This window comes from Peromyscus californicus, unplaced genomic scaffold (assembly GCF_007827085.1).
Source record: "Peromyscus californicus insignis strain IS unplaced genomic scaffold, ASM782708v3 Scaffold_16__1_contigs__length_79575227, whole genome shotgun sequence".
Taxonomy (NCBI): Eukaryota; Metazoa; Chordata; class Mammalia; order Rodentia; family Cricetidae; genus Peromyscus; species Peromyscus californicus.
The window spans coordinates 6,220,076-6,232,969 of record NW_026294458.1 but is presented as its reverse complement, the minus strand read 5'-3'; the positions used below and the strand labels follow the sequence as shown (position 1 = coordinate 6,232,969).

Below are 12,894 nucleotides of genomic sequence, written 5' to 3'. Positions count from 1 at the left end.
AGCCTGACAGAAGTACTGGGAACTGAACCACTGTCCTCTGCAAAACCACGATGTGCTCTGAAGCACTGAACCGCCTCTGCAGCCACCTCCATACTCTGTTCTTCTAAGCGGCAGTTGGATAGTTTTCTACTTACGGATTGACCATAATTTAGGCTTTGCTGTTGCTTTGTTTTATTTTTTTGAGAAAGGTTCTCATTGTGTAGCCCTGGCTGTCCTGGAGTTTGCTATGTAAACCAGGCTGGCCTCCAGAGATCTGCCTATCTCTGCCTACCTAGTGCTGAAGGTAAGCGCCGGACTCTTGGCTCATAGTTTTCCTGTTGTATTTACCGCTCGTCTGTTAATGGGCACTTGATTGTTTCTACCTCTTGGCTAGTGTGAGTCGGCGGCTGTAAATGTTTGTTTAGTTTTTTGTTTTGTTTTGTTTTGTTTTTTTGGTTTTTCGAGACAGGGTTTCTCTGTGTAGCTTTGCGCCTTTCCTGGGACTCACGTGGTAGCCCAGGCTGGCCTCGAACTCACAGAGATCCACCTCGCTCTGCCTCCCGAGTGCTGGGATTAAAGGCGTGCGCCATCACCGCCCGGCTTGTTTAGTTTTTTTAAGGCTTCATGTATTTGTGTGTTTTCATGCGCCAGGGGTACATGGTGGAAGTCAGTTCTAGGGAATCAGAGTCAGTCTATCTGGCACTTGGCAGCAAGCACCTCTACTAGTCCTAACCTACCTTTTCACGATGGATATTTAGACTGCCGGGTTCTTACAGGTGGGTTTGGTCTGGTTCTGCTATTGTAAATAATGCTCAGTAGCTGCTGTGATCACATGTGCTTTTGCCTACATAAAGATTAATTGATGGCTGAAGCTGCTAAAAGAGGAACTGCTTAGTCATACCAGCTAGACAACATTAATGTTTTGTTTGGTTTGTTCAAGACAGGGTTTTTCTGTGTAGCTTTGTGCCTGTCCTGGAACTCACTCTGTAGACCAGGCTGGCCTCGAACCCACAGAGATCCACCTGTCTCTGCCTCCCAAGTGCTAGGATTAAAGGCGTGCACCACCACCACCATGCCTAGCTACATACAATATTAATTTTTACAGATAATAAAATTTGTCTTCCAGTTTATACTCTCATCAGAAACACAAAATTGCCACATTTCTGTACTCCTTTGCCAACCTAGTTTGTTTTTCTGAGGGCAGGATATCACATGGTCCAAGCGAGCCTCAAACTATGTTGTTGAAGGGGGTCTTGAACTTGTGATCCTGCCTTGACTTCCCGACAGCTGGGATTGCAGGTGTCTGGCACCATGCCCGGTTCATTGCCAGGTCTTTGTGCTCTGGAAAGGGAGAGTCACATTTCACAGGTCTGATTTTCATTTCAAGTGTAAGGTGAAGAATCTTTCCTAGCCAGGCATTGTGATGCATACCTCTAAACCCAGCACTTGGGAGGCAGAGGGAGGTGGATCTCTTGAGTTGTAGGACAACCTGGTCTATATAGCAAGTCCCAGGTTAGTCAGAGCTACACAGTGAGACCCTTTCTCAAATAAACAAACAAACAAACAAACAAATAAATAAATAAATAAATAAGCAAGCAAGCAAGCAAGCAAGCAAGCAATGATCTTTTCCTGCGGGGATAGAGAGATGCAAACAAACAAACAAACAAACAAATAAATAAATAAATAAATAAGCAAGCAAGCAATGATCTTTTCCTGCGGGGATAGAGAGATGCAAACAAACAAACAAACAAATAAATAAATAAGCCGGGCAGTGGTGGTGCACGCCTTTAATCCCAGCACTCGGGAGGCAGAGCCAGGCGGATCTCTCTGAGTTCGAGGCCAGCCTGGTCTCCAAAGCGAGTTCCAGGAAAGGCGCAAAGCTACACAGAGAAACCCTGTCTCGAAAAACCAAAATAAATAAATAAATAAATAAATAAATAAATAAGCAAGCAAGCAAGCAAGCAAGCAAGCAATGATCTTTTCCTGCGGGGATAGAGAGATGCTCAGCAGTGAAGAGCACTTGCTGCTCTTAACAGGGATCCCCAGGTTCGGGTCCCAGTACCCTCTTAACAGGGATCCCCAGGTTCGGGTCCCAGCACCCACATGGTGACTCAAACCATCTGTAATACCAGTTTCAGGGGACCCAGCACCTCCTGGCCTCCATGGCACCAGGCATGCACATGATGTGCATAAATATATGCAGGCAAAACACTCACCCATAAAATAAAAATAAACCTTTTTTTCCCCTTAAGAATCTTTTCCTGAGCCGGGCGGTGGTGGCGCAACGCCTTTAATCCCAGCACTCGGGAGGCAGAGCCAGGTGGATCTCTGTGAGTTCGAGGCCAGCCTGGACTACCAAGTGAGTTCCAGGAAAGGCGCAAAGCTACACAGAGAAACCCTGTCTCGAAAAACCAAAAAAAAAAAAAAAAAAAAAAAGAATCTTTTCCTGAATCGAAAGCCATTTTTACTCTTTTCCTGAAATCCATTGAACCTCTAATATATCAGAATTCTGGTTGCAGGTTATAGAAACAAGCTCATCAACTTAAGTACAAAAGAGAAATGTGTTAACATGATACAGGAATCTGCATCTTGTAGAGCCTAAAGGCAAAACTTGAACAGTCCATTAAAACTAAACAAAACAAAAAACAACTCTGAGGCCTCAGAAATCACTCAATGCCATCTCCCCGCCTCCGCTTCTGCTCTTCTGCATGGCTGCCTCATTTGCTCTCATTTCAGTGACCATGGCCACTCACTGTTGCAGGACATTTGGTCACACTGTGAACCCTGAGATTTCATTGTTTACTGGAGGAACCTGCTGCTAGCTGTGGTGTGGCTCAGCCCTAGCACATGCCTATAATCTAAGAGCTTTCTGTTTAAATATTGTAAACAGGATTAAATAAAGTCTTCCATAGGTCAAGAGGTGGAGCAAGCAACTAGTTAACAGGAAAAAGCCATAGAGAATGGAAGGAAGTCAGGAGGTTAGGTGATGGACACACACACCACGGCCGCACAGGAAGTAGAAGGGAGGGACATCCAGTTGGGAGAGTTTTTGTGAAAGATGTCCTTGGAGAAAACTCTATTTCTGAGATGGTGGAGGAGGAGGAGGAAGCAGCTGGGTGCTCTCTCTGCCTCTCTGAGCTAGCAGGTTTTCACCCCAGCATCTTTATTGATAAATATTGATAACGTAGAATGATAGAGATGTAAAACAACAACTCAGGAGTTTGCATTTGTGTACTACTGGTTCAGTCACTCAGAATGAACTTTAAGACATGGATCAACATTGTGGCTACATGGGAGTAGACTCACCAAGCAGAAAGGTGTTGACTGAAAGCCTCACCCCATGTTAGGCTGAGGAGACAACCAGTGATGGCCATTGATAGCAAGGTGATGTGGGGGTGAGTCTCTTCAAGCTCTGCTGCCAGGAGAGAAACAAGCCCAAGAGGCAAGAAGGGCGTGGTTAGCTGGGCAGGTTCAAGGAGTCTGACACCAAGCAGTTCATTTTTGACATATTTAAGCACAGTACAACGTTGGAAAGAAGTTGCCGTGTGACAGTTATCACAACAAAACTTAAGGCATGATCATATCACTCCTTTGCAAAGTACGTGTGAGCTCTTGCACAAGAATGTGTTCTGTTCACTGACAGTGCTCAGGATAAGGGTCTAGAGAGGAGGGGTTTGTAATAAGCATAATAGTAACTCTCTTGCAAAGTAAATGGAACCTCTTTCATAAGAATGGGTTCAGCTCATGGTGGTGGTATACACCTTTAATCCCAGCACTTGAGTGGCAGAGGCAGGCCACTCTGTGAGTTCAAGGCCAGCCTGATCTGCTGATCGAGTTCCGGGACAGCTAGGGCTACACAAAGAAACCCTATCTTGGACCTCACCCCTTCCAAAAAAACAAAAGAGAATGGGTTCTATTGACTGAGAAACCATGCTTGGGAGTCTGGAAGATTCTGGTGAAGCCTGACTCTACATAATAGTAAAAGACACTAGGTTATAAACAACATCCACTCCTCCCTTGCACATTCATTGAAGAGAAAAGCCTGTGTGTATAACAGTCCTGGTTTCTCAAATGCTATTCTGTGAGTACATGTGCCACCTATAAGATGTGATGTGATATTTTTCTTTTGTTTTTCTTAAACTGGGGTAGGGTAGGAAGTGGATTTATACCAGTTGGAGAAAACCTAGAAAAAGAAAAGGGGAAAAACAAAGCAGCCTTATCCATATTCTTACCTCCCAGGGATTACACTCTTGAATAAAGCATTTTTTCTTCTATTTTTATTATTATTGGGGGAGGGGGAACTAAAGAGAGACCCCAGGGCTTCCCACATGCTAGCTATGTACTCTGCCACTAAGTTATTGCCCTGGCCCTGTTGTCTCTGTGTTTTTATTATTATTTGACAAGTTCATGTGTTTATATTGTGTATTGTGATCCACTGCCCTGTTGCCTGCTCTTCCCCTCTCCCGTTTCTGCTGACCCTCTTCCCAAGCAGCCCCTCCCTCCACTGTCACATCCTGGGGTGGGAGGGGAATCCACTGGCACTTGGGCACCTTCAGCGACTGTACTAATGAAGAAACTGACTTTCCCTCCTCTGGCCATCATTAACTGCCAGTAGCAATTCAGGGAAGGAGGGAGCCTTATGAGCCCCTCCTCCATCCATGATGGAGTGTTGAAGGGTCCAGTCTTGCCCAGGTAACCACAGCCGCTGTGTGTTCAGGATTGTTACAGCGTGGCATATCCAGAAAATAATGCTGCATAGCACTCTTCCCATCCTCCAGCTCCTGATTCTTTCCTGTCCTTCTGTGGTGTTCTCTGAGCCTTGGAAGGGGATGATGATCATCTCATTTAGGGGACTGCACTTAGTAGTCACTTTTTCCCAGCACGTTAACCAGATACAAATCTGTGTGTTAACCACCACCCACTGCAAGATGCTTCCTTGATCAAGGCCAAGAGCAGCTCTTTGTTATTAGGCAGTTTGACCTCATGTCCATTTATATGTTGTTTTGTTTTTTTTGAAACAGAGCCTCACTCTAGCCCTGGCTCCCTATGAGCCTTCTGCCTCTGCCTCCTGAGTGCTGGGGCACCTCCACTGCCTGGCTGAACTTTTTAACTTATAAGTAACATGAGCATCATGTAGCTTAGTATTTAAGCTTATCTATTGTTAGTTCCCAATGATAAATTTTAAAATAATTGCTGCTTTTATTTTTTTTTTTTTTTTGGTTTTTCGAGACAGGGTTTCTCTGTGTAGCTTTGCGCCTTTCCTGGAACTCACTTGGTAGTCCAGGCTGGCCTCGAACTCACAGAGATCCGCCTGGCTCTGCCTCCCGAGTGCTGGGATTAAAGGCGTGCGCCACCACCGCCCGGCAATTGCTGCTTTTAAAAAGTAAACATTTTGAGTCTTGGTCACTACATCTGTTTCCTTATAAAAGCCGCCTGCCTGGTGCAGCCACCAGCCGAAGGCCCTGGCACACAGACTCAGTACTATGTCCTCGCCAGGTTTAGAAAATAAGTAGATTAGATTGTCTGTAGGGGTGGATCCAATGTTAACTACGAAAAACTGATAAACTCGCTTATCTTCTAGTCTGGCTGAAACCAGAGGGTCACAACCTTAAGGCCTCAAGGCCAGCCTAAGCAACAATAGTGAGACCCTGTCTTAAAAAAACTAATAAGTGGCGCACGCCTTTAATCTCAGCACTCGGGAGACAGAGGCAGGCGGATCTCTATGAGTTCGAGGCCAGCCTGGTCTCCAAAGCGAGTTCCAGGAAAGGCGCAAAGCTACACAGAGAAACCCTGTCTTGAAAAAAAAAAAAAAAAAAAAACTAATAAGGCTGAACATTTAGGTCAGTGGCCAAATGCTTGTCCAGCATGGACAGGGCCTGGGTTCAAAGCCAGTACCACACAAAGAGAAGAGAGGAGAGCCAGCAGGCAGGTTAGTGTGTTAAGGCCGCCTGCTCAGCCTTGTTCTGTCAGGTCGCTACAGGAAGTTGGTAGAGCTGGTAGCTTGAGAAACTCTCACCCAACATAAATTTTCTTGCCCAAAACTAGCAGTGTTCAAGTCAATATTGCTAAGACAGTAACTTGAGTGGGTGCAGCAAATACTTCTGTGATTATGATTTATTCTTTTACTTATTCTGGGGCTGGCCAATACTGTCTTTCTTTAGATAACACAGTGAATTGATGATGTCATATATACATTTTTTTTCTTTTTTTTTTCTTTTTGGTTTTTTCGAGACAGGGTTTCTCCGTGTAGTTTTGGTGCCTGTCCTGGATCTTGCTCTGTAGACCAGGCTGCCTCTGCCTCCCGAGTGCTGGGATCAAAGGCGAGTGCCACTGCCACCCGGCTGATGATGTCATATCTTACAGACCCAAGAACTGTTCTGCCCTGTAAGGTTTAAGTCTCATACCTCCATTTTAACCAGTGCATCATGCATGGGTGTTGCAATGGTTTAACTTACGGATATTTTTAAATTTTGTTTTATCTCATTATCCCTAGCTGGACGACATGAATACCTTGCACACAAAATAACTTATTTCTGAAGAAATGCTCTAAAATACGTACACTGTGGATTTACTTTAGAATTAGCAACAATGAAACATGGTAGAGTTCTTGCATTGGAAGCCCAGCGACCTGGTTGCAGACCCTAGTGCTGTAACAAAAGGCTTCAGAAGTCAAAACCCGTAAAGTCAGTGTGGTGACCCTTGCCTTTAATCTCAGCACCCATGAGACAGAGACTGCAGCTCTGTTCAAGACCAGCCTGGGCTACATAGTGAGACCCTGTCTCCAAATCAACAAACTAACCAGAAATCCAGGTTTGGTGTCTGTAATCACTTCTATCACTCGCTTGTATTCTCAGGAGAATCATGACCTTTAAGCCAACCTGGGCTATATATCAAGACTGTCTTTAAGAAAAAAAAAAAGTAAGTTTAATGGCAGGGGCAGGCTGGAGAGATGGCTCATTGGTTAAGGCCTTGGGTTTGGTTCACGGCACCCACACTCTCAGCCATCCCTGCCTCCAGACCAGGGTATCCAATACCAGCGTTGTCCTCTGACCTCTGTAGGCACCAAGCACATACGTGGTGCGCGCGCATGCGCACACACACACACACACACACACACACACACACACACGCGCGCGCGCGCAGGAAAACATGCATGTAAACCTGAAATCCTTATAGATATTTTCTGTGGGGTAATGATGTCACTAATAAATGTTCTCAAAATAAATAACTGCCAGCCTTTACTGTTTGACACATCTGTAAGAATAAACTGCCTGTCATGGTATATTATTTGTTGTTAGGGCTTTGAACAATCTTGAATATATTTTAATGTATTACAATTATCTTTGCATTCTTAACAATAATTATTTTAGGTCTACTGGCTATTCAGAGGTGATCGTTGTGGTTGGAGGCTGTGAACGAGTTGGAGGATTTAATCTTCCATACACTGAGTGCTATGATCCAGTAACAGGAGAATGGAAGTCCTTGGCCAAGCTTCCAGAATTTACCAAATCAGAGTATGCTGTCTGTGCACTAAGGAATGATATTCTTGTTTCAGGTAAATAAAAAATTATTACTACTGTTTTTGATTTAGGTACAGATTGACTGTTTTAAAAATAATATCTTGTTGAGTGTGAAATGGATATTTCAGGCCAACTAATTTATACAAAACTGAAAAGACCTTTTGCCCTTGAAAACCAGAATGATTTACAAAAGATCTACCAGAAAATGCTTTTGGTCGTGGTATTTGAAATGCTTTTACATATGCTTAGAGTATATGTGTTTTAACTGTGTGTGTGTGTGTGTGTGTGTGTGTGTGTGTGTGTGTGTGTGTGTGTGTCTGTGTGTGTCTGTGTGTGTGTCTGTGTGTGTGTCTGTGTGTGTGTGTGTCTGTGTGCACTCAGGCATATTTAAGTGTTTCCTGTGTGTGTTTGTGTGTGTGTATACAAGTACACACGAGTGCACAGGTGTGCGTGTGGGAGAGCATAGACGTGCCTGCAGAGGCCAAAAGAGGTCATCAGCTCTGGAGCTGAAGTTATAGGCAGCTGTAAGCTCATGGAGTTGCTGGGAACACTCAGGTCCTCTGGAAGAGGGGCAGCCGTTCTGACTATGGAGCCACCTCTCCAGCCTAATTATGGTTTAACTTTATTCCTTTGGGTTTTAAAGGAGCTCTGTAAACAATTGAGTCAGAAGTACTCACATGTTTAATTTGCCTGTTTTCTGAAAATTTTTCCCAAAGTTAAATCAATTAAAATTTTTCTATAAAATCCTTGAGTTGAACATATTTACTATGTGTGATGTCCTAAAATTCAGAAAAAATGACGTATTTTCAAAAAAGTATACCTAGTATCTGTGATTTGAAGCCTATTGACTGACAAATAACTTAATTAGCCTTGCAGATTATTTTACTACCCAGTGAATGGCACTACAACATACACCTGATTTTGTATGGTTTTTAAAACATCTTTAAAATAGTCATGCTGTTTGTAGTTATCTGATGCCTGATTTGTAAAACTCACTGTCTGTATCTTATTCTTATGGAGCTTATGGTCATTATTTCTCAAGGTAATAGCTGACAGGATTTAAATCTGCTCTGTGTGACCATTTCCATTAAGCTGGAGGGTTCCTCCTTTATTGGTTGAGCTAGTTCTGAACCTCTCAGATTGAATGGGTCAATTCTGCTTTGTTTACCTATGTGTTAGTGGCATAGATCTCTTGGTCATGTTCAGTGACGTTGCCGAATGTGCACTGTTTTACATTTGAAGGTGGAAGAATCAACAGCCGCGATGTCTGGATTTATAACTCACAGCTAAATATCTGGATCAGAGTTGCGTCTCTAAATAAAGGCAGATGGCGCCACAAAATGGCTGTCCTCCTTGGTAAAGTAAGAGAAACGGCTTTATTACTACTGTGGGATATGTCCAAAAGAAATGCCACAGCTGCGGCTTGCATTTCCCTCTGGGTGTTTTGGCTTCAAGTGGTATTTCCTTCCATTCCTAACCAAGATAAACTAAAGACATAAACAATATGACACTGTACTTTTTGAATAGATATTTTGTTCTCCCGATTTCAAATTTGTGGCAGTCCAGCACATTTCTCACACACTGGAATCCAAATCTGAAGAAGAACTGGAAAGGCGTATCTGATACAAACCAGGCCGGTGTCTGGTCCACACAGCCTCTTCCCTTTTACTGACTTTGGCAATCAAGCAGAAAAAGGTTTTATTTTAAGTGGTATTATTTAGCCTTCTTTATTTGTGAAAGAGGGGATAAAACTCTCCAGCATGCTCTGCGTGTGTGTGTGTGTGTGTGTGTGTGTGTGTGTGTGTGTGTGTGTGCGCGCGCGCGCATGCGTGTGTGCACGTATGTGTGAGATGCATGTTTAAATTTTCAGGTTCACACACGTGACACCTGGAGGCCAGGGGAGGATGTCACATGTCCTGCTCTTTAACTTCACCTTACTCCCTGAAGGCAGGGTGCCAGCCAGCAAGCCCCATCCCCTACAGCACTGCTCTTACAGAACATTGCCTTGTTTTTATGTGGGTGTTGGGAATTTGAACTCAGATCCTTATACTTACACAGCAAGCCCTCTTACTTGCTGAACCATTTCCTCAGCCCCTTCACCAACATGTTTTCTAGGATATCTATTATAGACTACAGCTAACAAACGTATTAAAATGATGCAACTGGCCAGGCGGTGGTGGCGCACGCCTTTAATCCCAGCACTTGGGAGGCAGAGCCAGGCGGATCTCTGTGAGTTCGAGGCCAGCCTGGACTACCAAGTGAGTCCCAGGAAAGGCGCAAAGCTACACAGAGAAACCCTGTCTCGGAAAACCAAAAAAAAAAAAAAAAATGATGCAACTGGATGCCAAACAGGATGCTCCACCTGTAATCCTGGCTCTTGGGGGCCCAAGTCAGGACTGTCACAAGTTCCAGGCCAGCCTCAGCTACACAGTAATACTGTCTCAAAATTTTTTTTTTTTTTTTACAATTTGGGTTCTGAACATTAACTACCATTATTTAATCTGAAACTGGTCTGTGAGTTAGTGGTTTGGGACTTTTTTTTTTTTTAAAGGCAGCTCACTGTGTAGCCCTGGCAGGCCTGGAACTCATAGAAATCCACCTGCCTCTGCCCCCTGAGTGCCCCCTCTTGAAGCACTACACTCACTTTTTAACATTAAACAGATAGAGAAGCTCTGCTTGTTCCTGAGGAACGTGGAACCTGTTAGCCATTCCCCAATGCCGTCTTTATCACCTTGTCCGAAACACCTCAAATGAAGTGAAATGAGTCTCCCCTTGGCCTGTGGCACCCCTTTCTGAGAAGATGTGGTATCTTAGGCTCCACTGGGACACGTTTCAGAGCCACCAATGGAAAACCAGAACTTAGTCCAATCAGAGTGGTTGCCCTGGTGGCCTCCCTCTCAGCCTCTCCTTCGCCCTGTCCCCCACAGAGGCGTCCTGAAACCTTCATAGTATGGAACACTAGAGGTCCTTGAACAGTTCCAAAGCTGTTGCTTAGTTGGACACAGTGATACATGCCTGTAACCCCAGTGCTTGCAAGGCAGAGAGATCAAAAGTTAAAACAGCCTGACCTATATATAGCAAGTTTGGGGCAAGCTTGGACTATACCTCTCTCTCAAAAAATAAAAGAAAATAACAGCAGAGGAGAGCATGGGAATCCTAAGCCCAATGTATATTATACGCTTTCATAAAAATATCCTCATATACAATGAATATACACAAGGAAAAATGTATCATTAAAGGAATTAAAAATATTTTTGCCGGGCGGTGGTGGCGCACACCTTTAATCCCAGCACTCGGGAGGCAGAGCCAGGCGGATCTCTGTGAGTTCGAGACCAGCCTGGTCTACAGCGCGAGATCTAGGAAAGGCGCAAAGCTACACAGAGAAACCCTGTCTCGAAAAAACCAAAAAAAAAAAAAATATATATATATATATATATATTTTTTTTTTTTTAAATGAAGGTCAATATCTTGTTTGAGATGTGTGTATATGATTGCCACATGTGTGTAGGCCTGTGGAGCGCAGAAGATGGCATTGAATCCCCTGGAATTGGAGTTCCCGGCAGTTGTGAGGCACCCAATGTGAGGGCTGGGATTCAAACTCCAGACTCCACAGGAGTAGAAAGTGCTCGTAACTGAATAGCCGTCTATCCAGCCCCCGTTTTTTGGTCATGGATCTCATGAAGCGTGGGCTGACTTCCAGCTCCGTAACTGAGGATGACCTAACTCCTGATTCTCCTTCCGACAGTTCTAAAGTACTGGAATGGCATTCATGCACCCCACTCCATTACCCTTTAAAAGAAACAGTCATTTCAGCTCAGTGGGGGTAAAGCTTTTGCCGCACAAGTGTGAGGATCAGAGTTCAAATCCAAAGAACCTACATAAAACCAGGAGCAGGAGCACACATGTAATCTAGTGCTCCTGTGTCAAACTGGGTGGTAAAGACCGGGGAATTCCTGGAAGCTCCTGGACAACTGGTCTGGCATACACAATGGAAGACAATGAGACCCTGTTTCTAAAAATGTAGACGGCTCCAACTGGCACTCAAGCTTGACCTCTGACCTATACAGACATACCAGATACTACAGTGGAAAGAGAGACCCACCTCCAGGAAGTTGTCCCCTCACTTCCGCACGCGCACCAGACACATGGTAGTCCTTTTCTTTCTAAGGACAAAACAGGCCGGCAAGACGGGTCAGTGGTCAGATGGGTCAGCGCTTGTGGCCAAGCCTGACGCCTGAGCTTTATCTCGGAGATGCACACCGTGGAAGGAGGACACTTACTCTCAGAACTTGTCCTCTGACTTCCACGTATAACACAGTGGCGTGCGTGCACACGATAAATACATTTTAAAAAATACAAAGTATTGCTGGAGAAGTCAGTGCTAAAATAAGAGATTACAAATGAAGTATAACAAAAATAATTTCTAATTATTTAAGCTATACATAAAAGGCAAATAAAAAGGAATGCTGTCTCAAAATCCATATGTTAGTGAACTCTTAATTTACTTGACAAACGTTAGGTTGTTTGATGTGATGGCAACCAAAGCAAGCTGGTCATTGTGGCCCATAGAATCCTAACTCTTGGGAAGCTGAGGCAGGATGATGTCAAGTTCAAGGCCACTTTGGGCTCTGTAGCAGGACCATCTCGTTGAATAAATAAATAAGCAAACAAATATGGTATCACACTTCTGCTCCGCTGTTTCCACCTGAGGCAGGAGGATGAAGAGTAGAGAGCAGCTAAGCTGTCTGAAATCCTATCTCCAACAACAACAACAAACAGTTCAAAGCTTAGAAGGACTGTATTTTTAAAAACATATTTCATCTCGTACACAGCAAGTACACAGCTCATGGGAACTATTCTGAAAATTAGAATAAGGCTAAAGTCAGACCTGTGAAATTATTTACATTTATAAACACTGTTTATAGGAGCTGGAGAAATGACGCAGCAGTCAGAAGCACTGGCTGCTTTTGCAGATGGCCTGGATTCAGTTCTCTGCACCCACATGGCCGCTCACAACTATATCTCCAGTTCCAGGGGATCCAGTGCCCTCTCAGCCTCTGGGCAGCAGGCACACATGCGATGACAAGCATCCATACAAAACACATAAATCTTCAAAAAATCTACAGAGAAACTTAGGATGACGTAGAATGAAGCATCTTAGAAAAGGAAATAATTAGTAAGGAGTATTTAATGAGAGTCTGGCTTTGTGGCATATGCCTCTAATCCCAGATGCTGAGGCAGGAGAATAGCAAATTTAAGACCAGCTTGGGCTTCATAGCGGTGAAACCCTGCCCCCAGAAAAAAATACCTCAGAAACCTTACACATTTAGAAAGAAGTAATGCAGCAGCAGAAACTCAGATTTTCTTAGTCCAGAAGCATCTTAATGTCCGTGTT

The 12,894-nt window shown here is 44.0% G+C and overlaps 1 protein-coding gene across 4 annotated transcripts in view; it reads left to right on the top strand.

Moving 5' to 3' along the window:
* Window positions 1-12,894, top strand: part of Klhl24 (kelch like family member 24) — a 43,035-nt gene that overhangs the window by 16,642 nt on the left and 13,499 nt on the right. For all 4 annotated transcript variants that reach the window (XM_052740197.1, XM_052740200.1, XM_052740199.1 and 1 more), the window contains 2 exons: window positions 7,350-7,534; window positions 8,742-8,860. In XM_052740197.1, coding sequence (XP_052596157.1) covers window positions 7,350-7,534; window positions 8,742-8,860 — 304 coding nt within the window. The remainder of the gene's footprint in view (window positions 1-7,349; window positions 7,535-8,741; window positions 8,861-12,894) is intronic.